Here is a 27,601-nt window from a genome sequence, read left to right as displayed (position 1 = left end):
ATTTTGTTATTAGGGCCCAATAGGTGCGCGTGGACCAGAGGGCCCTCCTGGAAAACCTGGTGAAGATGTAAGCTGCCATCCTTCATTTTGCTTTGAAATTTTGCAGAAGTTAAGAAGGAGCTACATGAATATTATTCATTAATTCCCAATTTATTTTCTCCACTTTTAGCTTCCATTAAATGCACACAAAACTGGAGAACTCAGAGTGTGGTTTTACAAAATCTAAAAGTATTCTTAATTTTGATGGTTTTATATCATTAGGTATTCTCTTTTTCCTTGTATTCCAAGGTTTTTTTGTCCATTATAATTTCTCTGTAAGATACTAGAATTGCTGTCATGATAGCCACAACTTTTGCTGGTGGAACCTTTGAAATGAATTTAAAGAAAAATACATTGCTCTGATGGCTAACCATCATCACGAGGTCTTCATTGAACGGAGTTTTTTAACGTGCTGAGAGTATAGTGCCAATATTGTTCTCCAATGCTGAAAAAGCCATTTCCTCATTTTTAAAGTTGAGACTCAACTTCAGATTTTAACAGTAATAACATGTGATCTAAAAACAGGGTGCAAAAACAGATTTGCTTCTCTGGATTTTTTTTTGTTAGTTGTACCAAAGTTGAGGATAAAACCATGGTTAAATCATTAATTTCTCTGTGATACTACACCAAGTAAATACTTTCTCCTTGTGTGTCGTGAGATTTATTTAAGGAGATTACATTGAATTTGGTCATAAGGAAAATATGTCTAGTAGTTCTTAGTTTATCACAAGAAATGACAAGTAGTACTCTTAAAAACTTTTAATTCAGTGCCACATGTGGATATAGAATTTCATAGCATATGCCTCTGTGTGTACATGTGTGTAAATTTTAACGTTTATGAAATGGTAAGCTAGGTCAGACTAGTATAATTTATATTAATTTCTTCTTCTGGATAAATTAATGAGAACTTCACAAACTGACTTGCTCTAATGGATTGCCATCAGGAGTAGAGCCAGTACTTTTATACTGTTTAGAGCTTTGGGCATGAGCTTTCTTAAAAAGTCTTTTGTTTGCAATTGATTTGTCATCTAGTCTTAGAAGGGAACATTTGAATCCTCTTTGTTTCTCCCTCACCTTGCCTTTTTTTTTTTTTTTTTTTTTTTACCTTAAAGGGTGAACCTGGTAGAAATGGAAACCCTGGTGAAGTGGGATTTGCAGGATCTCCAGTAAGTTTATAATTGTCAGTACAATGCCATTAAGGCCAACTTTTTTTTTTTTTTCAACGTTTATTTATTTTTGGGACAGAGAGAGACAGAGCATGAACGGGGGAGGGGCAGAGAGAGAGGGAGACACAGAATCGGAAACAGGCTCCAGGCTCCGAGCCATCAGCCCAGAGCCCGACGCGGGGCTCGAACTCACGGACTGCGAGATCGTGACCTGGCTGAAGTCGGACGCTTAACCGACTGCGCCACTCAGGCGCCCCAAGGCCAACTTTGAAAGGCAAAGAACATTAAAATTACCTTGTGCTTCATTCTATGCATGTGGACTAGTAGCTCTCACCAACATATGTTCCCTTCTGTCATCGTGAAGCAGTACATTTTGCCAGAGTGATAGCTAATTCCAATTTCCTATTTTGCATTGGCCCCATATGAACAATTGGCATCAGATAGTCATTTTATAACCTAATACGGACACTCTCCAAACTTACTGTCAAATTTGCAAAGTCACCAGCCTGACCTCTTTACATTTCCCAACATCCTAATCCCATTTATCTTTTTAATATTTTATTTTTTGTTGTTCACATATCAAAAAGAACAGCTTGAAAATTTATTGATTTGTCTTTTATATATGATAGGGGCAATAAACTATGCCTCTTTGGCTGCTCTCCAAACCCTAATGTTGGCTGAAATCCTTAATTGGTGTTCTGGACCCTAAAATCTTATGACAAGATATACTGATGGCCAGCACTCCTAACAGAGCTGTTTTCCCCCCTTGGTTTACTACAGAGACACGTCCCTGGTGACGCGCTCCACCAGAATTCAGGATCTGAGCCCCTTGGCCATATTCTAAACCCATCTTTCTGTCCTCACTCATGTTACTTTTATAGGCCCTCTCCTAGGATATGCTACGCAGCCAATGGGGAAAATTAGAGATCAGCAAGTGAAACCCTCTTAACATTCTTGCTCTTAAAGTTTCTTCTTGTCTGGCATCCTCTAAATGGATTTAACCTTCTAATCCCTGCATTTCCTATGATTTTCTAATGTTTCTTGCAATCAATACAACCAATAGTGCTGAATTAGTCTCCATTTACTTCCTGAAAAGTATTGAGGTTCAATGCTTGGATTTTTTTTAAATAAATGAGTGCTCATCTTTTAAGGGAATTTACAGGGCTGTAAGGATTAGTTTCAAATATAAAACCAATTTCCCAGCTCCCTGCTCTCTCTTTCCTTTCCTCCCCCATCAGCCTGGGGAGTCAGTGCAGACGAAGGCATGAGGTTTAGTCATTAGCACAGATGTCCACGTCAGCCGGTCCAGGCTTGAACTCCCACCCTGCTGCACTCTTGCACATCCTCTCAGTGTGGGCCCTCCATGGGGAGGAAGCAGGCCCTGCCAGCATGTCACAGATGCACTCTGTGAGCGCTGTGCAATGACATGTGATTGGGGTGTGATGACAGTCTTGGGTCAGCAGAAAGAGAAAATTTTATGAGTACTGGTACATCTGGTTCATTTTCTTGTTGCATTAGAGATATGTAATCACTTGAGAATTTCCTTGCAGACCACAAAAACTCAAAGTTAACTAATTACTTGAAATAACATAGTTCAGTAATTCTCCTATAGGCTCAGTGTACTGTGTTTTCTGCTCAGGAAAGAGGGGGAGCAAATCTACATAAAGGGGAGCATTCCAGTGGAAAAACTTAAAGGAAGTTCTTGAAGTGAGGAATTCCTAAGCAGGGCTGTGTAAACAGAAGAATTAGTGGAACTTTGTTTGTCCAGAGAACGTGGTTTGATGTGCCCTGACTGTTATAATCCTTCCTTAAAGCACTACTGAGACATTTTCCCTACAAGAGGTCACAGAGGAATGATTGCTTTGCTTTTATCATATGAATTTCATTTAAGGAGTATTCACTCATTTAGGAAACAGTGAATGAAGGCGATGATGTACAAAACAGAAGACTTTTCCATCTGTGTAAGATTGTGTTAGAATAAGAGAAGTTCCTTAGGAAAGGCTTAGGAAAAGTGCTTGAGTGTTAAAAGAAATGTTAAACCATTTCTTCAGTTGTTTATACAATGATTATTCCTTGAATGCCCACTCACGTAAGGCTTAGTGCCAGGCATATGTAGATTAATAGTAATAATTGTTAATAATTGATACAGCAACCTATGCTATCAGTGTACTCAATCGACTGGTACCAGTGGTAATAGCATTCAGTTCAAAACCAAATTAATGTAGGCAATGAGAATAACTGAACAATTAAGTCACCGGGTCCTTATCTATTTTAAGAGGGTATGAGGAAAAAGTTTGAAGCATCATTTCAAAGTAGTCATACCTTTTGGATTTAATTTTCTGTTTGATTTCTATTGTTTTTTATTCACTATGCTTAGGTGGAGGATGCATAAAATTAGCATAAATTAAGGAGTTATTGAGTCAAGGAACCAACTTGTTCTCTCCGTATTTCTTGACCATCCCTTCTGTTGGATATTTCATTTCTTCAATTAATCTTTTAAACAATCACAAATCCATAAAGCTTCTGAACATTTTACTTGAAATCAATTTCTGATCACATTTTAATGCAATCTCCCCAATCATATTCTGCTGCCAATATTTAGTAGTTCAGAGAAAATAAAACACATTGGTGTGTACAAGTTTATTGATTCTTCTGCCACAAGTAAAGCACAATATAGAGAAAGCATAGTTTTCCTTAAGTTACTTTTCTGGTTTTTTTCCATGTACAGTGACTTAGTTGATTCAGACATTGAACATGTTGATTCAGGCTTATTTTCTTGTTTTTTCTTTGTTTTTTCTATGTTGTGGGGGTTTTTTTGCTACTAATTATAATGCAGTGATATAATTTCAAAATTTGGAAATGTCATCAAATCAATACCTGGCATTAATCCATGCCTTTTTGTGTAAGTCATGTTTCCATACCTAACAGTGAGTTTGCTTTGCTAATTTTTGATCATCTAGGTGTATTTCGACAGATTAAAAGTACACTGCCCCTTTCTCTTCTTTGGTATGTTAGTGGAAAACTATGTATTAGATTTTCAGTTTGAACAAAAAGTGTATTAAGCAGTTTCCTGTTCTTATTAATGACTCTCAAATGCCTTCTCTATTTTTTCCCACAGGGAGCTCGAGGATTTCCTGGGGCTCCTGGTCTTCCAGGCCTGAAGGGTCACCGAGTAAGTTCAATCCTTTATAATCCTTGCAGATACCATGGCTTATACCAGTAGGGTCTGGGGTGGGGGTGGGGGGCATTACCTTTAACATCTTTACAATTCTATTTGTCAGTTGTCTTTAACTGGCTGTAGTGTCAGTATTCATCTCTGGTCACCAACTTCACAATGCTTTTTTCTATTTCCTTTGAATTTTATCTGACTTTATAACAAATATATTTTGTGTTCTTACCCTCGTGCTGGCTACTGTGGTGCAAAAGAAGACATAGTGGTGAATGAGAAAAATCCCATGGTTGTCAGCTTCAGGCTAATAAGGTTTACAGTTAAGAAAAAAATAACTGCTCCATAATGAAATAAGTGACATGATACTAGAAAGTGCACTAAAACATAGGATGGGCCCAGTCAACCCCGATGTGGAAGGCATGGAATGCTTCTGTCTTTATAACTCAAGATAATTAATATGTAATTATTATATATTATCTACATATATGGAAATTACATATCACTCAAAATGGAGGTAAAACTGCTGCCCAGTAACCCCCAGCCTGACTTCAGCAGTGGCTGCCGCCAGCAGGGGGAGGAGGAAGAAGATCCAAAGGAACTAGAGCAGTTGAGAAAACTGTTTATTGGTGGTCTGAGCTTTGAAACTACAGATGATGGTTTCAGAGGACATTTTGAGACATGGCACACTCACAGATTTTGTGGTGATGAGAGACCCCAGGGGTTTGGGTTTTGTGAATCGCTCTTGTGTTAGGAGGAGGCAACAGCAATTTGTGCTTGACAACAAAAGGTTGATGGGTGTGAAGAGGAACCAAAGAGAGGTATTTCTAGAGAGGATTCTGTCCATCTAACGATGAAGAAAGTGTTCACTGGTGGCATGACAGAAGATAGACAAGAGTATAACCTGAGAAACTTCTTTGAAAAGTATGGCAAGATTGAAACCATAGAAGTTATGGAGGACAGGCAGAGTGGAAAAAAGGGAGGGTTGCCTTTATAACTTTTATAAAAAATATTTATTTTGAGAGAGAAAGAGTGCATGCATGTGCACAAGCAGGAGAGGGGCAGAGAGAGAGAGGGAGAGAGAGAATCCCAAGCAGGCTCTGCACTATCAGCACAGAACTGTGAGATCACGACCTGCCTGAACCAATATCAAGAGTTGGACCCTTAGTCGACTGAGCCACTCAGTGCGCCCCTGCTTTTGTAACTTTTGATGATCATGATAAGGTTGATAAAATTGTTGTTCAGAAATACCATACTACTAATGGGCATAATTGTGAAGTGGAAAAGGCCGTTTCTCAACAAGAAATGCAGTCTGCTAGATCACAAAGAGGTCATGGAGTTGGATCTGGCAACTTTATGGGTCGTGGAGGAAACTTTAGAGGTGGCGGTAGCTTTGGCCATGGTGGAAACTTTGGTGGAAGAGAAGGCTATGGTGGTGGAGACAATGGCAGCAGAGGTAGTTTTGGAGGAGGTGATGGTGGATAAAGTGTATTTGGAGGTGATGGTGGCAACTATGGGGGTAGTCCTGCTTGCAATAGTAGAGGAGGCTATGGTGGTGGTGGACCAGGATATGGAAACCAAGGAGGCAGATTTGGCTTTGGTGGTGGAGGATATAATGCTTACCATGAAGGAGGAAATGTTGGAGGCAACTATGGTGGTGGTGGGAACCATAATGATTTTGGAAATTATAGAGGACAATAGCAATCAAATTATAGACTCATGAAGGGGGCAGTTTTGGTGGAAGAAACGTGGGCTTGTCCCTACAGTAATGGTTATGGATCTGGTGGTGGAAGTGGTGGATATGGTGGTACAAGCTGCTAAAATAATTCAGAAGGAAAAGCTACAGTTCTTAGCAGGAGAGAGAGCGAGGAGTTGTCAGGAAAGCTGCAGGTTACTTTGAGGCAGTCATCCCAAATACTTGAGAGGAACTGTAAAAATCTGCCAGAGAGGAGTGATGATCCATAGTCAGAAAAGTTATTTCAGCTTAAGCAGGAAACCCTTTTTGTTCACGTCTGTCATAGCCACAGTTTGCAAACAGTGCAGTTATTGACTAATGCAACGTGGTGTTAAATTGATGTATGTTCCTGAGGTCTTTTATCTGTTGTGGCTTTGTCTTTGTCTTTGTCTTTCATTACATCAGGTATATTGCCTAGTAAATTGTGGTAGTGGTACCAGGAACAAAAAATTCAGGAATTTTTAACTTTGCAATATTTGCATAGTTCAGTTTTTCTACATTTTACTACAGAAACTTTAACACAATGCAGTTTTGAATGTGTTTCCTTGTGAGTTAACAAGTAAAGAAGATCATTGTTAATTACTAGTTTGTATGAATTTTGTTAAAGTTAACTGTAAAGAAACACCTCCTGACTTGCAGTTTTAAGGGGAGTCTATTTTCTGCATTTAAACCATGAGATGAATGCACTCGGACATATGGAGTGAACAGATATTTGTATGTTTGCAATGTGTGTTTTAGATAAATAGAATTGGGTATTTAAGTTAGCATATTTGTGAATGTAACAGCATTAATATTTACCTTCAAATGAAGCAAATCTCAAAATTCCAAAAACTGCAGGTTGATAGATCTATCTATCTATCTATCTATCTATCTATCTATCTATCTATCTTCTATCATCTATCATGTTTCTATCATCTATCTATCACAAAGCATGGCTGATATTTAATAAGTGTATACTGGTTTGTCTCTGTTTTGAGTAGTGAGTTTCTGATTAGAATGCTTGGTGCTGTACTAGTTATTAATTATTTTGAACATCAACCCGGCTATAACCCATATCTTGTAGGTATATAAACTCTATAATTACTTGTCTTCTATAAAGCCACCATAAGTTTTTCATTTGTAGTTATAGAATAAATTTCTATGAAGTCACAAAAATTTAAAGGGTGAGAACATCATAAATTAAAAATGTTATTTGAAGGGAGAAACCTTTTTAATTTTCTTTGAATAGGCTTTCAAAAAACCTTTAATTTAATTTTCTTTGAATAGGCTTTCACAAAATGTTGAGAATTTGTAAACATTTTGGGTAACGACTTTAAATATCTGTTTTTATAAGACACTTTCTGTGAGCCTATTTTTGGTTCTTCTTTTACACATCTAATAATCAAAAAAAGCAGAAAAACACAAATTTATATTTTTCTTCTTAGGGACACAAAGGTCTTGAAGGCCCTAAAGGTGAAGTTGGAGCACCTGGTTCCAAGGTAACTGTACAGTAGCTTAATCTAATCCCACAATTGCTTTTCAGGGTTGCGTCAGGTCCCTACCAGTTTTTTCAGAACCACCTTAAATTCTGGAGGAAAGAGGTGTATAGAAAAGGGATAGTTGAGTAGATAAATATAATTTTTCATAGATGAGTGGCAATAGGTTTAGCAGGGTACGTGACATGGATTAAATTTGCCCCTAAGAGTAGCCACCATGGCACTGGGTTTATACCAGTGTAGGATGGGTGTAGATGGGTGGATGAAGATGGTACTGCGAATTCACTCTTTTTTTTCTCCTTCAAAAATATCTGAGAGGTTTAGGTAGTTTATTAGCTCAATTAAAAAAATTTTTTTTTTTTTTACGTTTATTTATTTTTGAGACAGAGAGAGACACAGCATGAACGGGGGAGGGGCAGAGAGAGAGGGAGACACAGAATCGGAAGCAGGCTCCAGGCTCTGAGCCATCAGCCCAGAGCCCGACGCAGGGCTCGAACTCACGGACCGCGAGATTGTGACCTGAGCTGAAGTCGGATGCTCAACCGACTGAGCCACCCAGGCGCCCCGATTTGCTCAATTTTTAAAGTACCCTTTCGATTCCAGGGCCTTCTAGCCATTGTTGTTTCTTCCCAAGATGTGTTTATGTTGAGAGAGAGAGAAAGACCATAGAAGAAGTACAGAGGACTTTTTAGTGGGAAGCATCATGTGAAATATATATAAATGTGAGATATATGTACATACATATATGTATGTGTGTGTGTGTGTTGGCTTTAAATTTTTAATTTTTGAACTTGCTATAATAGATCTTAAAGGAATATTAATCAATTTTAACTTTATATAAAGTTTTACTTGAGCTTAAGTATCATCAGACATAAACATATAATTACTTTGTTGATACTAATTAATGTGGGCGAATGTGATAGTTCCATCAATCTTGTTTATATCCTCAATTTATTTTATACTTATTTCCATAGAAACTAAATTGCCATCGCTCTTTGAGAAAAAGTAATACAGCAGAATTTTGAGGTCCGTCATTTCAAGTATGCCTTTCAAATAGCCAGTTTGAAAATATACTTTTAAAATGACATACACGGAGAAAAAGTGATGTGAATATCAATTGTAGGTTTCTTATACTGTACTATAATCTCATTTTTGCTTTAGGGTGAAGCTGGCCCTACTGGTCCAATGGGTGCCATGGGTCCTATGGTATGTATCAATTTAATACTTTGAGCATTTTTTGCTTTTTAGACTATATTAAGTGAATGTTTAAATGCAAAATAAAAAAACACATGGAGGAAATATGATAGCTGATGAAGTAATCTTGATTACCAGCTGGCAGACCAGCACACTCAGAGAATTGCACCCTTTGAATAGAAAAAGTTTCTTGTTTCTTAGTGTTTAAATCAGGATTATTATAGACTTAGCCCATTGAAGCTATATAAATTGAAATCTGTTTAGGTAAGAGGTGGTAGGTTATGTATCCCCACAGGTAGAGAGTTTCAAACCTGAAGTTGCTCCTTGTTTGGTCATATTGTTTGGTAGCTAATAATATTGAGTCTCGATTGAGTTGAGTGATGTAGTCAAACTACCTTAGAATTCAAATAAGATGCTTTAAGAGATGTTTTTTTTTCCCCTCTCTCATCTGTAGGGTCCAAGGGGAATGCCAGGAGAAAGAGGGAGGCTTGGGCCACAGGGTGCTCCTGTAAGTATGTATATTTCAACTCTCTCAAATGAACTGAACATTTCTTTTAAATGAGACTATGGTACTGGTTGCCTACATTTAAATTTATTTTTTTATCTTTATTTTTCATTTTGAAATAAATTTAGGTTTACAGAAAAGTTGCAAAGATACTATGGAGAGTTTCTGTGTATGCTTCACCTACCTTTTGTTAATGTTAACATCTTATATAACCACAGTATATTTGTTGCTTACTTACCTGAATGCTGAAGTTAAGAAAACTATAAAAACCTACAGCAACATGGAATATAGTCCATGGGAAAATATGAAATTGGGAATAGTAGTAAAATTATAATAATAGGTTACATTTTTCAAGCAGGTTTTATATGCCAAGCATTCTTCCATTATCTTTATTTTATATCCATCACAATCCTGAAAGGTAAGTACTGAGTGTACCCTTACAAGAGCTGAGTTTCTTTATCATCTGTCTTTGATTTATTTTATTATTAAAAAAAATTTACATTTATTTATTTTTGAGAGACAGAGTGAGACAGTGCATGAGTAGGGGAGGACCAGGGAGAGAGGGAGACACAGAATCTGAAGCAGGCTCCAGGCTCTGAGCTGTCAGCACAGAGTCCAACGCGGGGCTCGAACCCACGAACAGTGAGATCATGACCTGAGTTGAAGTCGGAAGCTCAACCAACTACGCCATGCAGGCACCCTTGTCTTTGATTTATTTTAAATGCATAGATTGAGAAATACTTTTACTGTCTGCCTATGTACCTTGAACCTAGCTAGAAAGGGGGAATATTCTATTAATTCTCTTCATAGATCTCTGAAGGTTAGGCAGCTAATATTTCAACCATGCAATTCATTATATTTTACCTGTTTTCATTTGGACAGTTAAGGACTGCCACCTTGCCTCTATTATTTTTACATTTATCATCCCCATTAGTATCAGGAATCTCACTCAGGTTTACAGCATCCCCTGATGTTACCCTTAGCCTACAGAAGAAAACCACTTTAGAGTTTCTCAATGGTGTCAAAGTCAGGGCCCTGGTTTGGGAGAAGTGAGACCTTCTCACTAGGCCCATCCTTGTCCCCTTGAAGATAGACTGTCCTCTGGAAACATAGAAAATATTGTAGAATATAGTCAACTGTTGATGTATCCATCCTTACATAATATATCTGATCTAGTATGTTCACTTCTCTGTGCTTTCTTCTGCTGTCTGCCAAGACAGTTCTGGCATTTCTACCTCACTTAGTGTGGGGCATTGCTCTTTCTGAGTTTCCAAGAACCATCTTCCATGTTAATACCATCTTTCAGGATATTTATGAGAGTGTTAAATGTGTATCATGGGAGAGTATTTCCATATCATCAAAGTTCTCCACTTTATATCCTTTCCCTCACGATCCAGTACCTTCAGGACCTACTCCCACACATTCTCTTTTGGATTCTGGCTCTACATGATGTATAGGACTCAAAGCTCCTTTGGGGTGTATTTTCCCTCTTTTATCAGAAGAAGATTTTCCTCAACTCAGTTATTTTGTGACTTGATGCTAGTTACTGGTCTGGTGGCCAACGAGCAGGGGCAAGTGGTGTTGGTGGTGATAGCATATGTTGTCCGATAAAGTAGAGGCTTCTGCAACATCTTTAAGGAAGGGAGAAGTATAAGCTGTTAAAGGTGGGAATGGTGAGAATTTCTACAGGCCCATAGGCTTCAGGGTTGAGATTTCAAAGTTCTTAAGATATCCCAATGTCAAATTACATTCCTTCTAATCAAAGCCCCTGACCATGGCATAACAGCCTTTCCATGTTTTAGAATTCAACCTTCTCAAGAACTCTTGAACCTTTATCAAGCCCTGGGCCCAACCTTCAGGATTTTCTTCCCTCAGACTGTAGAAGATCACAAGATTTTAAAATGCTTCCAAGGAATCTTATATTGATGATTAATCACGATTAGCCTTTCAAAGTCTTTCTCCAGTGTATTCATTCAACAAGTTCATGCAATTCCATCAACTTTATAATTGCTATTTCTTCTAAACCTTTTCAAGTTCCTGAGCTATTGTACCCATAGCCCTTTCTCTTACACTTGTGCCCTCTCTTAGTTTACCATTGGAGGCAATATTTATTGCTGCATTACCACCAGACGTCAAGAGTGAATCAGACTTCATTGATCACCAGCTGGTCAGTGAGGAATCCAGCTTTAAAATTCCATTTTAGAGTCTGCTTTTTTGTACTACTTCTGGTACCAATGGTATTGGTCTCAGTTCAGGTTTCCCAGGAAACAGCATCAAAGCAAAGACTGGTGTGCAGGAAATTTATTGGGGAGTGCTCTCAGAAACTACATTGGTGAAGAAATGAATAAAAAACAGGCTTTGTTGCATGGAGAATATAAACTGTACTATAATTACAACAAAGACCCCAGTCTCCATGAGTCTTCTGTTCCATGAGAACTATGGGACCGGGATGGCTTTTCAGACTTGTCTTGAATGAGGGCCAATCCTTTGTACTGCTTCATTGACCTTGGAAGAGGCATAATTTTGGGAATGCTACCTTAGCTGAGGGCAGTTTGTGGGAGGGTCTTAACTCCTCTGAGTTAATCTGCTTATTAAAAAGACTGTGGTGTACAAAATTTCATTGTCTTTGAGCTCATTTGATGGAAAGTCATACATTCAAGTAAGAAGAATAATTTTAATCAGTTTCATTTTTTAAGTCATGATTGTTCTTTGTTATTGTTATAAGGGTAGATGTGTTTATTCCTACCTTATTGTTGTACAAAAATGTATTTTAATTGCTTTTGACCTAGTTAAGGTTGTTGTTGGTTAACTTTAAATATTTATTCTTCAGTTTTTAACATGGGAATTTTCATAAAACAAATTAATTATGAGCAAATACTGTAGAAAATATAATTTTATCTTGTCCCTTTTTCTCCTAATTAGGGACAACGAGGTACACATGGTATGCCTGGAAAACCTGGGCCAATGGTGAGTTGTATGACTTTCATATTTGTTCATTTATTTATTGTTCCATTTGTACATTCATTAAAATTTACAGAGCACCCACTGTATCTCAGACACTTGGAATAAAAAGATGATAAACACACAGAATTTATCTTTGGGAACTGCCTTGTCTATCAAGGAAGAGAGATATATCGATTAATAATGTATCATAATGCTGTTGCTAACTGCTATGCTATAGAGTGCAACATGGTATAGAGTACCTGCACCTACGTTTATAGTGAGATAAATATATCAAGGAAGACTTTAAAAGGAGTAACTTTCAAGCTAAGATTTGAAAGATGAGTATATAAAATGAACAGGAATATAGCATGGTTTATAGGATGGGTAGACGAAAAAAACATGATGAGTTCAGGGGAATACTAGGAGGGTAAATCAGATTTGAATTATTTGCCCTTAGGATATTTTCTCCTTTGTTATTCATAAAAAGGAAACAAAAGAAGGGAGGAAAAGAATAACTATAGTTTAAAAGAGATTTTGTTACTGAAAAACTGATGGAATTAAAACAAATCCTCCGGGGCGCCTGGGTGGCGCAGTCGGTTAAGCCTCCGACTTCAGCCAGGTCACGATCTCGCGGTCCGTGAGTTCGAGCCCCGCGTCGGGCTCTGGGCTGATGGCTCGGAGCCTGGAGCCTGTTTCCGATTCTGTGTCTCCCTCTCTCTCTGCCCCTCGCCCGTTCATGCTCTGTCTCTCTCTGTCCCAAAAATAAATAAACATTGAAAACAAATCCTCAGAGAAGAATCAGGATGACCTAGAATGGAATTCCTCTTATACTCATTTCCTTTAAATGTGACCTTTAAGTCAATGGCTTAAACTCTATGCATGTCTTCCCAAATGTAGGATGGTGACAAATATCCACATATTAGCCCTTCAAAAATCACTTTGAAATATCCTAATGATTCTTAAGCATCATTTTTTTAAAGAGACCTAGATTATGGTATAAAACATAACTTTCTCAAAACTGTATTACTTCGTGAATACAAAGAAAGCACATCTCTCAAGAAGCAGTTGTTTCAAACAATTTGTGTTTTGATGGACTTACTCTCTTATATAGTAGAACTAAGAAATTCTATTGTGTTTAATACCACTGGACAAGTTTTTTAGCACTATTTCATATCAATGTTGGAAGATACTATAATAAAATTACATTATCTTTGTGATGGTAAAGTACTAAGTGGATTATTCTCATGTGTCAAAATACAGAATGTTGTCAAAGAATAAAAGATGACTTAATTAGATATTAATTTAAAAATCTGATCACTTTTCTGGTTTCATTTAATAGGGTCCTCTTGGGATCCCTGGATCTTCCGGTTTTCCAGGAAATCCTGGAATGAAGGTAAAATGTTCATATATTTAGCTCTTGATTATAAGAATTACTTGATGATATGAGAATGTCATTAATTGTATGGAAGTCACTCTTAACTAAGGAAAAAACCTAGAGCATTCTCAGTGTGTATCATGGTAGGAAAAGAAATAAATTTAAAAATGAGATTACTATGCAATATGTAGTTAAAGGAGAATTACTGCTAATCATACAATTGTAATATCAAAGAATCCGCTGCATTAGAACTCTAAACTAGACAATTGTAACAGCTGCAAAGAGTAAGAGATTAATCTGAATTGGAACTCTGCTCTTGGATACAGTGCCTGGCAGTAATAAATAGCAGAATGTTCTAAACAATAGGAGGTTAAAATAAATCAAAGGTTGTCAAAAGGCTGTTCTTTCACACAATGCTGGCTTTCATTCCAACCCAGGCCCCCTACCATTTACACAACCATGAAAGGAATAGGCAGGGAGGCTATTTGGCTTTCCACAGGGGACTGGATTAAAGCATTCTGCTGGGATGATTTACATCTGTAGTGAGTCACAATGTGTTCTTTCAGTATTTTGGGTGATAAATTCAAGGATTACAGTAAGAGGTTATTAAGATTATATTAGCTAAATTAGTGAATACATTCAGAACACTGTTTTCACACTTTAAACAACACAGTACATTGGATTACCCCTCACGCCCAGTTTCCCTTGGCCATAATTTTCTTCATCTCAAAGAAGGGATTTACTCACAAGATTCTGCTGTACAAAAATGATTGTGGCCATGGCAGTCACTTTCCTTCTGTAAGTCTTGTTTTCTCATGGGATTTTGTTGAAGATTACATGAGAGAGCAATGCAAACTCTAATACTGCCTGATGCAGAGGATGCCCTCAATATAGGTCCTTGCTTCTTGTTGGTAGTGCTACACAAATGGGCTTTGAACTGTGAAACAAAAACAACAAAAAGTCCATAGCTAACATTTCAAATACTCTCAAATGTGAGAGTCATCGGGTTAAATTATTCTTCGGGCTCTCTCTAACACTGTCTTTAAACTCTGTGCCACAGGAATGCTGCTACTTTAAAATGATGCTGTCCCTAAGTCGTTTCATCAACCAGTCCCTTGTTTCACTGAGAGCTCACTGTGCACTCAAGCAGATAAGACTTTGTTGAGATCCCTCTGTTTCTTTTTTTTTTTTTTTTTTTTAATTTTTTTTCAACGTTTATTTATTTTTGGGACAGAGAGAGACAGAGCATGAACGGGCGAGGGGCAGAGAGAGAGGGAGACACAGAATCGGAAACAGGCTCCAGGCTCTGAGCCATCAGCCCAGAGCCCGACGCGGGGCTCGAACTCACGGACCGTGAGATCGTGACCTGGTTGAAGTCGGACGCTTAACCGACTGCGCCACCCAGGCGCCCCGAGATCCCTCTGTTTCTGATCTCCCTGAAGTGCTAATCCTACCACCACTGACTCTGGCCATGGAGGGCCCAACCTCCCATGTTCCCATCAAAATATACAAAACTCCTTCTCTCCTTCCTGTGAGACCCTCTACCCTCAAACTGAGCTTTGGCCAGAGAATTAAGGAAAGAATACTCACAATGCCTAGGACTAAGACTTGGCAGAAAGTAGTTTCTGCTCCTACTATGGCATCTAGTGAAGACCTCATTAGCAATGGCAATTTATATAACAGCTCACTCTGCATAATTCCTTCTCCTCCTGGGTTTTTCTAGTACTGGCTTTTGGCTACTAAAGACTGTTTAATAAAGTGAAACGCTTAGCAAAGCTGGTTTTCTCAGAAATTGTTTGCCTATCCTACCATCCTCCCCTGCCAAGCATAAAGTTTCCAGATCTTCATTTTTGGCCATGATTCTGCTATACCTATAAAGTATTTCCATGGTCTCTGTTTCCCTGGATGAAAAATAAACTTCCATGTCCAGTTCTTCGAATTTCAGAGAGTCAGTAGGGATTTTATATATTTATTAGCACTAATGAACCTCCTCAGGCTTAGAATTTTAGTTCTGAAATTCTAGGTCCAGGTTTCTCTAGGATTAGATCTACATTGGGACCTAATATGTTGGATAAAATACAGAAACCCACTTAGGTTTAAACTTCAGATAAGTAAAGAATAAATTTTTCGTATAGATATGTTCCAAATATTGCCTGGGACAAACTTACACTTAAATTATTTGTTATTTATCTGAATTAAAACTTAACGAGGCATCTGTATTTTTATTTACTATCTGGACTTCTTTCATGGGTTGAAATAAGGGTAGATATCAGGTTACCTTGACCACTTTACTCTGCTGTTAATACTGAAGATATTATCATACTTGGGTTGGAAAATGAGTCTACTCCTTAAGCTAGGTTAGACACACAACCCTTATAAACTGATTAGTGCTCATCACCCTTTAAAAATACTTGAGTATAGCATGTAGGGCTCCAAATAAGCAATAAACTTTGAATGACACCACATTTATATTTTTCTTATAACATTTCTTTTTGTACCCATTTAGGGAGAAGCGGGTCCCACTGGGGCAAGAGGCCCTGAAGGTCCCCAGGGACAAAGAGGTGAAACTGGGCCACCAGGTCCAGTGGGCTCTCAAGGTCTTCCCGTAAGTTCCCAGTACATTTAAGAATTGTGTTCTTGACAGAAAGTTTGACATCTTTTATAACGTCAGAACAGTTTTAATATATCCTCTTTGAATTCTGAATGAGTGTTTCCAACTGATTAAAGAAACCTATTTCTCTTGTCAACTCTGCAAAATTTTATCTATTTTATGGAAGAGGGAATTAGTCATAAAGCGAGTTTTATGATATAATGGTGGTTGATTTTTTTAATGTTTATTTTTGAAAGAGAGAGAGAGAGAGTGTGTGTGTGTGTGTGAGTTAGAGAGGGGCAGAGAGAGACCGAGACAAAATCTGAAGCAGACTCCAGGCTTAGAGCTGTCTGTCAGCACAGAGCCTGGCATGGTGCTCGAACTCAGGTTCCCCATGGTGGTTGTTTTTACAATAATTTTTCTGCCTCCTTTTGGAATGTGGGTGGACATCTGGATAGCATCCTAGATATGGCTTAATATTTTGTAAACTTTTCATGGATCTTTTAGGGTGCAGTAGGAACTGATGGTACACCTGGTGCCAAAGGCCCAACGGTGAGTAACTAACTGCATCAATGCCACGTGAAGTTCAAATGGATGCAATCCTTTGGACATTGACAGTAGACTTCTACTGGGTTCTCTGCTCATCATGTCACTCTTCTACTCTGACAGGGCTCTCCAGGTACCTCTGGTCCTCCTGGCTTAGCAGGGCCCCCTGGATCTCCAGGACCTCAGGGTAGCACAGGACCTCCAGGAATTCGAGGCCAACCGGTAATGTCCTTTCAAATAACTATCATCCATTAGTATAATCCAACTAAGATCACCACGCAAAATAATATTCAGTGAGAGCCAATGAAACATGGATAATGGGACATATCTGAGTGAGGCAAGTGAAGATAGGAATCTTTGTAAAGTGGAAGCCACATGTTAATGTACAATTTAGGTGTTTAAATTCAAAAGGGAACATTATTACATTGTGTTAAATTTTAGTGGTTTTTTAAAATTTAAAATAATAAGGTCATAACTTTATAGTCTATCTCATAGATATTTATGAGTGGTTGAATAGTACACATTATAGAAATATTTTCCAAGCCAGTGTGAAGAAATGTGGAGGTTATAATGACAATTTGGTTAAAAATGGGTTCACCAGCTATTTCTTGAGAGTTATCTTGAAGAGTGGTTCCACCATATTATTCACATTGAATGAAATTTCCGTATTTTGTGAAATTATTTATTAGAAAAAATGTTATGCTAAACCCATAAGAAATAAACACATTGAGAAGTTGTGCTTATATATTTTTAGCTTCTGTATAAAAATTAAAACTTTCTTTCTTAGCACTACCTAAAACAAATATTTTAGATTCTGTTCCAAGTAACTTAGTTATGCTAATAAATCCCTTTAAATCCTGGTGGCAGATTTATTAAAACATGAGTGTTGCTGATATTTCACATTTGATTTTATCATGTTCTCTTAGCCACCTGGTTCCCAGAGGTTTAACTGGTATTTAAAGACACATACACACCAAAACCCTAGAACACTCCGAAGATGAAATGCTGAATTTGAACTTGTCAAACTCTCAATAAATAGAACATAAATATAAAGTTATTTTGATTCTGGGTAAATAACTCTATTTCCTAAAATATACCCTAAATAGATTTATCTGTAAAAGTTGTCACTGTTAGTTCTAATTTTAATTATCAAATTGGAATAACTGAATAATTCTAATTTTCCTAGTATGCATGATAAAACACACAAGATTTTAAAAATAAGTCCTTTGAAGACCACTGTAAAATAGACAGACTTCTATAAACTACTTATACTGGGTTTTATAAAATTTCACATACATTCTACAAGATTTGCAAAATTAGAAAAAATGTTAATACAGACTCAGCTGCAGAAAGTTTTTAGGGCCTGTTAACTGTAATTAATTAAAGCAAGTTGGACTGGCTAAAAGTCCTGGGTTTTATAACTATTGATACTTTTATTTTAGGGTGATCCAGGAGTTCCAGGTTTCAAAGGAGAAGCTGGCCCTAAAGGGGAACCAGTAAGTCTTTGTTTTTTTTGTTTGTTTGTTTGTTTGTTTCAATGATAAGAAGACCATGAATATTGTCCAGCAGTGCACAGGTCAAAATGCTCAAGTGTTTAAAATAATATCAATGAGAAATATAACTTTGAGTGGCAATACTTTAGTTTAAAACTTGTAACTGACTTCATTACTTTGGATGGAAATAGTTTAATATAGTTTAAAATTTGTAATTGACTTATTTAAATGAAGCTTTTGACTATAATTCAGTTGTCAAATGGCTGTTGCTGGTAACTGTCCTTCTGTTTTTAATAGGGGCCACATGGTATTCAGGGTCCAATAGGTCCACCTGGTGAAGAAGGCAAAAGAGGTCCCCGAGGTGATCCAGGAACAGTTGGTCCTCCAGGCCCAATGGGAGAAAGGGTAAAATTTGAATAATAAGATAAATTCTTAGAGTTGTGTGTGTGTGGGGGGGGCGGATTATGTGGGGAGCTTTGGGGATAATAAGGAAAGCTAGAGTCATTGAAAGAATTGCTTGCAAATGCATTGCACAGTTAAGTATGGTTAACTGTGTATTAAAGGAACCAACTGTCTAATAATTATTGCCCATTCATTCATTCATTCAGCCAACACTGACACTGTGCCAATTCGATATATTGGTACTTAGGATACATCAGTGAACAAGAAGGCTATGGTCCCAGCCTTCATGTGGGGGCTAGTAAGCAACAGTTTATTCCAGTGGGGAGGTAAGCAATAAACAAGTCAACAGGCAAACAAAAATATAATTATACATTTTAATGAGCTCCATATACACTTAAGAAATTACAGGGTGATGTGGTAGAGAGTAGCTTTGAGTATGTGATAGTAGTGTGACATTAAATTAGGTGGTTAAGAAGTGGATTCTTTGGGAAGATGGCATTTTAGCTGATACCTGAAGATGAGGACAAACCAGCAAGAGACCTTGGGAGTAAGAACACTGTCAGCAGAGGAAACGGCTAGTGCAAAGCCAGCAAGGGCTTGGTGATTTTAGAGATTAGAAGAGGTTGCTGTGACTGGAGTATAATGAAACAGGTCTGTAGGGGACAATGATAATATCACCTTACATTTGTAGAGACGTTCAAAGAATGCACAGTACTTCACATACAAGACAATACTAATGTATGTCATCACTGACGTTTTGATCATGGTAGATGGTGCCATTTCTTTGCTGCTTATCTAGATACCATTTTGCTCTATGTTTATTTTACAATTAATTGTTAGGATAGTTCTTAATTTGAATAATTTTTGGCTTGATACTTACATATTCTCAAAAATTTAAAATTTTTAAATATTTCTATGTAGTTAGGGTTTTGTCCCTTACACTTTATCTTTTGCCATGTTGGCTTGATCACAACTCCTAAAACCTTGTAATGCCAAAAATAAAAATTACCCACTCATTATACATTACAAAAACATCAACAACAATTAAGAATCTCATTTTGGTCATTTGTAGGGTGCTCCTGGCAATCGTGGTTTTCCAGGCTCTGATGGTTTACCTGGACCAAAGGTGAGGTTATCCCATCCATGTTGACATTAATGTGGGTGGTGCCCCAAAAGATGCCGTTGTCCAGAATGGTGATCTAGCTTTGGTCCACATGGCTTCAGATCCAGAAAAGAGTCAGACACAGATGTCAAGCCTAATGCCAAATCCCTCTTGTGCAATTTATGTATTATAGACGGCTAGGGGAGAAGGATAATGGTTGCAAGTATGTAGGAGTTTGTTTTCAGACTTCCTGGAGACCCAGTGGAGAAGAAAAGGTCACAGACCTTTCCTTTATCTAGAAATTTAGACTCTAGAATTTTGGTGTTCCCCCTCACCCAAATCTAGATTATTGCAGTGATAATCTAAATACAATTTTTATTAATAATGAAAAACCATTATTCTACAAGAACTAGGAGTTAGAACAAAATATGTAGTGATAGTTTTTGTAACTTTGTAATCACTTTGACAAAGTATTTGTATGTTATTCTAGTGCTTTGACTTGTAACAGGCAATTTTGATATTCACTTGCTTTTATCTTCCTGCACTGTTTCTTTTTTCTGACACATTCTGCTTTGCATTGGAACAGGGGGCTCAAGGAGAGAGGGGTCCTGTAGGTTCTTCAGGACCTAAAGGAGGGCAGGGGGACCCAGGACGTCCAGGTGAACCTGGCCTTCCAGGTGCTCGGGTAAGAACACAGCAGTTTGCTACATCGACCCAGAACAGCTTGTCGGTACTCAGTGAAGTGTTTTTTAATTAAGCTAGTTTTGACAAGTTGGATCATTTCTTTTGTTTTTACGATTTTGACCTGATTTACTATTTTTAAAAAAACTGCTTTGTTATTTTCATGACATATAGAAAAACATGGTAATTTCTAGTCTCCCTTTCTCAAAGGAGTATGCATTAATAGTTTTGCCACTTGACATGGAAAAAAAAATCCTGTTTGCCAGTTTTTATTTTTCTTTACTTGCTAACAAAAACCTGTTTGGCTTTTGGCAGAGAGAATTCCTGATAAATTTCATCCTGAACAAATGTTACTTGAAAATTCATTTGAAGTGTGTAATTGCTGTTACATTCAGTTGTCCACAATGCTCCTTAAAAACAAAGGAATTATACAAAAAGTTGTTGGATGGAAATATACATTTGGCTCCACATAATCTTGAACCCAATACTTTTATTTATTTATGTATGTATTTATTAACATTTATTCATTTTTTGAGAGACAGAGAGAGACAGTGTGAGCAGGGGAGGGGCAAAGAGAGAGGGAGACACAGAATCCGAAGCAGGTTCCAGGCTCTGAGCTGTCAGCACAGAGCCTGATGCAAGGCTCGAACTCACAAACTGAGATTATGATCTGAGCCAAAGTCAGACCCTTAACTGTCTGAGCCACCCAGGTGCCCCGTACCCAGTGTTTTAAAATATATGAATAAAAGTCTACTACAGCCCTTTCTCCTTCTATGTAGGAAACTGGAACTTTCTTAGAACTTCTTCCCTAGATACCTAATAAAGTTGGAATGCCAGGTGAATGAGCAGTCAGCATTGCTTATAGTAAAAATGATGCCCGACTGTAGACCACATCTGGACCTGGGAGGACTATAAATTATAAAAACCTTATAGGGGAGCATGGCTTTGGGCATCCTGAGTTTGGAGAAACTGGTACCTGCACATTCACCTTGCCAGGATCAGTATACTGTGTTCGAGGTGCTGTTACAAATACTGGTTACCTGAGATTTCTAAGCCAAAGTGGCTCCTGTCCCCGCCATGTAGACTCATTTCCTGACATCTGGCCTGTCCATTGTAGAAGGCTTAGATGATGCCCTTGGAGGCCATGCTGTGAGGGATGCCCCCCAGTGGAGAGTCCCACGTGATGCTGCCTGTTGGCATGCTGTGTTTTCTGCCCTGTATCCTTCCAAAACCAGGCTGGGGGAGGCCCATGATTAGCCTGTGAAGTTTGTCTAGAGGAGCCTAAGGCTGCTGAGAACGGGCATTGCGTAGTGGAACTGGATCCTTTTAATGAAGTGCTATTTTTACTCTCTAGAATCTTTTTTTAAAAAGCTTATTTATTTATTTTGAGAGAGAGAGAGATAGAGTGAGCAGGGGAGGGGCAGAGAGAAAGAGGGAGAGAGCAAATCCCAAGCAGGCTCCACACTGTCAGCGCAGAGCTTGACATGGGGCTCAAGCTCACAAACTCTGAGATCATGACCTGAGCCGAAATCGAGAGATGGATGTTTAATGGACTGAGCCACCCAGGTGCCCCTACTCTCTAGAATCTTTACCTCAGTTGCAGGTCAGCAACAAAATGACAATCACTTTTAATTTTCAGGGTCTGACAGGAAATCCTGGCGTTCAAGGTCCTGAAGGAAAGCTTGGGCCTTTGGTAAGTGACGTAAACAGAAATCCATAGCCATGATAGACATATAACATAAGATGTTTATTTGAGGTTAATGTTTTTAATCATGTGAGTGCTGATCATATTTACATGTTTAAAATGCCGAAGCAAATTCATAGGATCTTCATATTTTAAAATTCACTAAAAATTAATCAAGTTTAATTGATATAAATGTTTGAGATTGAAGTTGCTTCTCTAACATCTGGGGAAAAAGTCGAAATTATGTATTCTTCCAGTATTGGTGAAATTTGTCTACTGGAAACATTCTCATTTCATAAATGTCCTCCCAACTTTATAGGTTTAAGAGATAAGTAGGTATGACTTTTGGTAACTTATGTATTCTATGCCCTTCCTTTATACCAAAAAATGTGAAATGAAGTCCCAAATTTTCATTACCGCAAGCTAGAGTAAATTAAAGAGTAAAAGGACAATTTCCCCTATGAATAGAAGAGTGTAAGGAGCTGTGAAGATGAGGGTCATGTGTAGAACCAGAGTAAAATCTCTGTTCTAAATACTCAGCATCCTTCAGCACTTTTTTTTTAAAACACTCAACTGTTCTGATTCACTGAGAAAAAGATGAAGGATAATTTAAAACTTATATAACTTTCATAAGTAAGCAGAGAAAGGCAAGTGACAATTTGGGTGACCTGATATTCAGAGAGAATTTACGTAAAACTTACATTGCGCCTGTCAATTTTGTAGGGTGCTCCGGGGGAGGATGGCCGGCCAGGTCCTCCAGGCTCCATAGGAATCAGAGGGCAGCCCGGGAGTATGGGTCTTCCAGGCCCCAAAGGTAGCAGTGTGAGTACAGTGCATATGTTTGCTATCTCATCATCATCCTCACCTGAAGTAGGCATGTTATGAGCAAACTGATTGAATTTTAATGTAGTTTTCTATTCTTTCTTTTAGGGTGACCCTGGAAAACCTGGAGAAGCAGGAAATGCTGGTGTTCCTGGGCAGAGGGTAACTATACAAACATTTTCTGCCAAAAGGGAGGAAATATATATAAATATATATGAAATGACCCAAATGTCTCATGGCCTTACTTCACATATTATCTCTGTGTGATATTAGGGAGCTCCTGGAAAAGATGGTGAAGTTGGTCCTTCTGGTCCTGTGGGCCCCCCGGTATGTGATCTTTTAGCGAGAATTACATTCACATTGCACTTTTCGATGATGTTTGTTTAAGACTTTACTTATGAGTAAGCTTCAGGGGAAGTAATGAGAAAGTGCAAGATTGAAGAATTCTAATCTTTTCTTCTGACCCCTGTGCCAGCACCTTCTGCCTTTTTAAATGGAGCGATTGGACTTTTCATTTTAAACTTCTTTAAAATGCTGATGGCAGAAGCAACCTCATTGTCCTTATGTGTCACAGTTAAGGAACATATCAACTGAACAGAATCATGTTTGACAAATACTTTGTTCTGTCTCTTATTGAAAAATATAAGTACTGAACTATACTTAATTCTTCTGATAATGTCTCATATAAATTTGTCTAAGCTAGCTGATTTTTCTTTAGAGGGACTAAAAAAGAAAGTATTTTGTCCTTTGAGGTGCATCTGCATCCTAGGATTCTAAAATTAAATATTTATCAGAAATATTTTGGCATATTTATTTGTTTATGATCGGGCAATTTAAATATCTTTCTAAAATGTTAGCTTTGCTTTCTTCAGCTGCTCTAGTGTTGAAGGCTTGATTAATAGTTCTTCTAACACTGCGAACTAAATTGGAACAGAAATTAGAGCGTCCCTGTGAAAATTTTTGTAAGCCAAAATGGTGTAAAGCAAAGAAGCAATTATTAATTTATGTGAAAAATTTCTTAAGATTCCCAGAATCCCAAAATAACGTCTTTTAGGCTTTTCTGGCATATCTTAAGACATATCTGGGGCGCCTGGGTGGCGCAGTCGGTTGAGCGTCCGACTTCAGCCAGGTCACTATCTCGCGCTCCGTGGGTTCGAGCCCCGCGTCGGGCTCTGGGCTGATGGCTCAGAGCCTGGAGCCTGTTTCCGATTCTGTGTCTCCCTCTCTCTCTGCCCCTCCCCCGTTCATGCTCTGTCTCTCTCTGTCCCAAAAATAAAAAAAAAAAAAAAAAAAAAAAGACATATCTTAGGCTATATCTTGCTCTAACAGATGCGCAAAATAAATCCAGATAAAGCACAGATGCTCACAGACACAGATGACGCTGAGATGCTAAGTCTAGTTCCCCAGAAAGAGTTTGGTGTGCACTGCCTCTATTACAGCTCACTGCAAAACAAACTCTGAATGCCTTTTGCCTTTTTCTCATAAAAGCAAAAATTCTCTTCAGAGTCCTTTGAGTTAGCACAAAGAGGTACTAATACAGGTCTTTCATGAAAGCAAAGTGACATAATGCCAACTTTGGAAAAGCAGGGGACACTTGTATTACCTAATTCTATTCGATGTATGAAAGTAATGAATTTTTCCATGTTCAATTTCTCCAATTTCCTCAGAAGTTTGTGTTTGGTTCCAGACAATTTTATGTTTGGATCAAAAAATAAACATATGTCCTCAGTCTCTTTTCTGGCTTTAGAAGACATTTTCTTACCAGCAGGGACCTCAAAGAATCTCATTAAACTATTTGTAATGCTAGTTTATAATCTGGCTAAAGTGAAAAGCATGTGATTGGAAAAAAAGCAAATATCAATACTTCCAGTGGGTCACATAAACAGGAAGCAGGTGTTAAGATCTGGCTCTCTTCATGATTTTCTTTCCTTTATGACTTAGGGTCTAGCTGGGGAGAGAGGAGAACAGGGACCCCCAGGACCCACTGGCTTTCAGGTATGTAATAATTCAGTTTTCCGTGTCTTCTACCATTAATTAAACTGATTTTTTTAAATATAAAAAGATATGATCAAATGATGTGAAATTCCACAATTTTTTTAAAAAGTCATCCCTCTTTTAGTAAATAAAGATTTGGATAAAACCCAACATTTTTGTTCAAAGGGAAGGAACAGATTTCCCCTGAAAAATGGATCAAAATCCAAAATTATTAACAAATTAAAATTTTTAGGTGTTTTGATACCTGAAGAAGTTTTATTGAACTGTTTTAAGGTTTATCTAGTTTTATTGACAAAATGTCTTAAAATTTTTCTTGAACAAATTTTCATGATTTATTTAAATATATATGGTGTGGGAAATTGTTTATTATTTAATAGCATGGATAATCATAATTTGGCAAAAAAAAACCTTTTAGGAATGACTTTTAATATTATTATTATTGTCATTATTATTCTAGCAGCCTAAAATATTGCTTTCTGACCCATAAAAACTGGACCAATGTTAAGAATCTCCTGTTAGAGTATTAGCTCTTTTTTTCTTTTTTTTTTTTTTTTTTTTTTTGCTATGTGGTGTGCAAATGAAAATCTAAACCTAGAAGCTGACTGGCTGCTGCATTATCATAGAAGATAATGGTTTTCTCATTCTGTTTTGCTTGTGTTTAAACAATATATTTTGCTTGAAAGTATAGTCATGGAGACTCCATGATATATAAAAGGTAACCTGTTAATGCTAGTGGCCTATTAAACTTTTACAAATCTACAATTTTTTTTTCTTTTTTTAGGGGCTTCCTGGTCCTCCAGGGCCTCCTGGGGAAGGTGGAAAGCCAGGTGATCAGGTAAGTTTTAAGGTAATAGTAACAATAACAATACTAAAAATTGTAGGTTCATAATATCACTTATTATATTTGAGGTTCTGTTCTGGTTTGCCTTCTCTCTTAATCCTCAAAGCAACCCTATATATCTAGGTATCCATATAATTATTATAACCATTTTTCAGATGAGGCAAATGAGGCACACAGATGTTATGTAACTTTCCCAAAGTGACACATCTGATATGATTTGAATCCTGGTAGTGTGCTTCCCAAGACTGTTCTTAATCCCTAAGTCTATGTCTTGTCATATCTACAGAGTTTTACTGGAGGCTTTATAAATGGTTATGAACAGATACTAACCATTTTATTTCTATTATTTTATTAAGACATCAGTTTAATTTATTTTTCTGTGAGTGATTCACTCATTCACTTAACCTTTCAACAAATATTTATCATCCCTGGCCCCCACCAGTTGAACAAGATGGACATGAGATAGAGTTTCTGGGGAGGCACTGTGTGTATGGGTGCACCTAATTCAGACTTGGGGATTTAGGGAAAGTCTCCCAGACCAGGTAATATATTTTATGAGATCTGAAGGATGAGTGATGGTAAGGGAGGAGAAGGGAAGGTAATAAAATACTCCGGGAAATGGGAACAGCAGGTGCAAAGGTTTTGCTGATCAAATTAAGGCACTGAATAAATTTGGTAAGTCAGGAATGCAGAGTATAACTTGAGGTAGAGATGAGGCTGGTGGGTGAATCAGGAGCCAGATTATAGAAAGTCTGAATTTGAATATTATTTGCTCTTATTCTTCTAATGGAAGATGATGAAAGGCTTTTAAGTAGGGAGTAGTACGACTAGATTTGGGTTTTATGAAGACCACACCACATGAAGAACAATACATTTCAGATTGGCGGCCCACTTGATACAGTTTTTGTTTTGTTTCATGTTTTTAGAAAAGGCAAAGTTTGAGGAATTGACATAAGAGGCAGGTCCCTAAGTCAGTAGTAGCAGTGACGTTCTAGTGTGGCTGCTACCAGCCTATGTGCTGGTGCTAAATGCACAGGAAATGCCAGCCCTCCATTTCAGAGGATGCGAAGTTACCATCCAAGGACAGCTTACGCTTCTTCATGTTTCACTTTGCCTGGCAAGGTCCTGGGTTGGGGACAGAAGGTGGACACTGATGCCTTATCTAAAGTTAAGACATATCCATATGCCCAAGAGAAATCTTCTAGCAGACAAATGAAAATTTCTCATGATGGAGGATTATGATGGAAGCAAACATAACTGAATATATTGAGATTAACATTTGTGATTTTATAAACATAGACGGTAGAGGTTGTAGTGACCATAGTTATCTGTCACCATCCAAACTGCCAGAAATATGCTACTTTGACAAAAAGTACTCTATTCAAAATATTGCAGGGTGTAATGGTATAAATCAAGACACTATGAATAGTGCACTATCTACCACATAATTGTAAGCAATATTATATTTAGTAATTGCAAGATGTACCATTAACTACATATCACTAAAAAATACCACATAAAGCTGATTAAACTATGAGATAAAATATTTTTCTTATGAGATAAAATATTATTGAAAGAACCCTCAGATTTGTTTATATTTAGATTTTCTTTTAAACCATATATCACTCATTAGCATACCTAAAAAAGAAAATGAAAGAAAAATAATTTGATTAAATTATCCTTAAAACTTCATTCAGAACCAACCCAACTTCTAAATTACTTTTCATCTCACTCTTTGACAACCATGATTTTCTACACAACATCTTTCCTTGTCATTAGTTATTATTTTCAATCAAAGAGAAAAGTTTTGAACTTCATGACAAAATTTCCTTTAGTTAAGAACAAAC

General features: G+C 37.5%; 1 protein-coding gene and 1 pseudogene across 1 annotated transcript in view; both read left to right on the top strand.

The window, feature by feature from the left end:
• Positions 1-27,601, top strand: part of COL5A2 (collagen type V alpha 2 chain) — a 147,341-nt gene that overhangs the window by 92,622 nt on the left and 27,118 nt on the right. Inside the window, exons 11-31 of the mRNA XM_025912178.2 lie at positions 14-67; positions 1,152-1,205; positions 4,324-4,377; positions 7,531-7,584; positions 8,743-8,787; positions 9,230-9,283; positions 12,203-12,247; positions 13,563-13,616; positions 16,105-16,203; positions 16,696-16,740; positions 16,858-16,956; positions 18,177-18,230; positions 18,525-18,632; positions 19,702-19,755; positions 20,318-20,416; positions 22,052-22,105; positions 22,820-22,918; positions 23,027-23,080; positions 23,192-23,245; positions 24,860-24,913; positions 25,695-25,748. Of these exons, the coding sequence (XP_025767963.1) occupies positions 14-67; positions 1,152-1,205; positions 4,324-4,377; positions 7,531-7,584; positions 8,743-8,787; positions 9,230-9,283; positions 12,203-12,247; positions 13,563-13,616; positions 16,105-16,203; positions 16,696-16,740; positions 16,858-16,956; positions 18,177-18,230; positions 18,525-18,632; positions 19,702-19,755; positions 20,318-20,416; positions 22,052-22,105; positions 22,820-22,918; positions 23,027-23,080; positions 23,192-23,245; positions 24,860-24,913; positions 25,695-25,748 (1,341 nt within the window). The remainder of the gene's footprint in view (positions 1-13; positions 68-1,151; positions 1,206-4,323; positions 4,378-7,530; positions 7,585-8,742; positions 8,788-9,229; positions 9,284-12,202; positions 12,248-13,562; positions 13,617-16,104; positions 16,204-16,695; positions 16,741-16,857; positions 16,957-18,176; positions 18,231-18,524; positions 18,633-19,701; positions 19,756-20,317; positions 20,417-22,051; positions 22,106-22,819; positions 22,919-23,026; positions 23,081-23,191; positions 23,246-24,859; positions 24,914-25,694; positions 25,749-27,601) is intronic.
• LOC112848348 (heterogeneous nuclear ribonucleoprotein A3-like) lies at positions 4,384-7,524 on the top strand (annotated as a pseudogene).

This window comes from Puma concolor, chromosome C1 (genome assembly GCF_028749965.1).
Source record: "Puma concolor isolate L17-30 chromosome C1, mPumCon1.1.hap2, whole genome shotgun sequence".
Taxonomy (NCBI): domain Eukaryota; kingdom Metazoa; phylum Chordata; class Mammalia; order Carnivora; family Felidae; genus Puma; species Puma concolor.
This window is presented reverse-complemented; position numbering and strand designations above follow the sequence as displayed.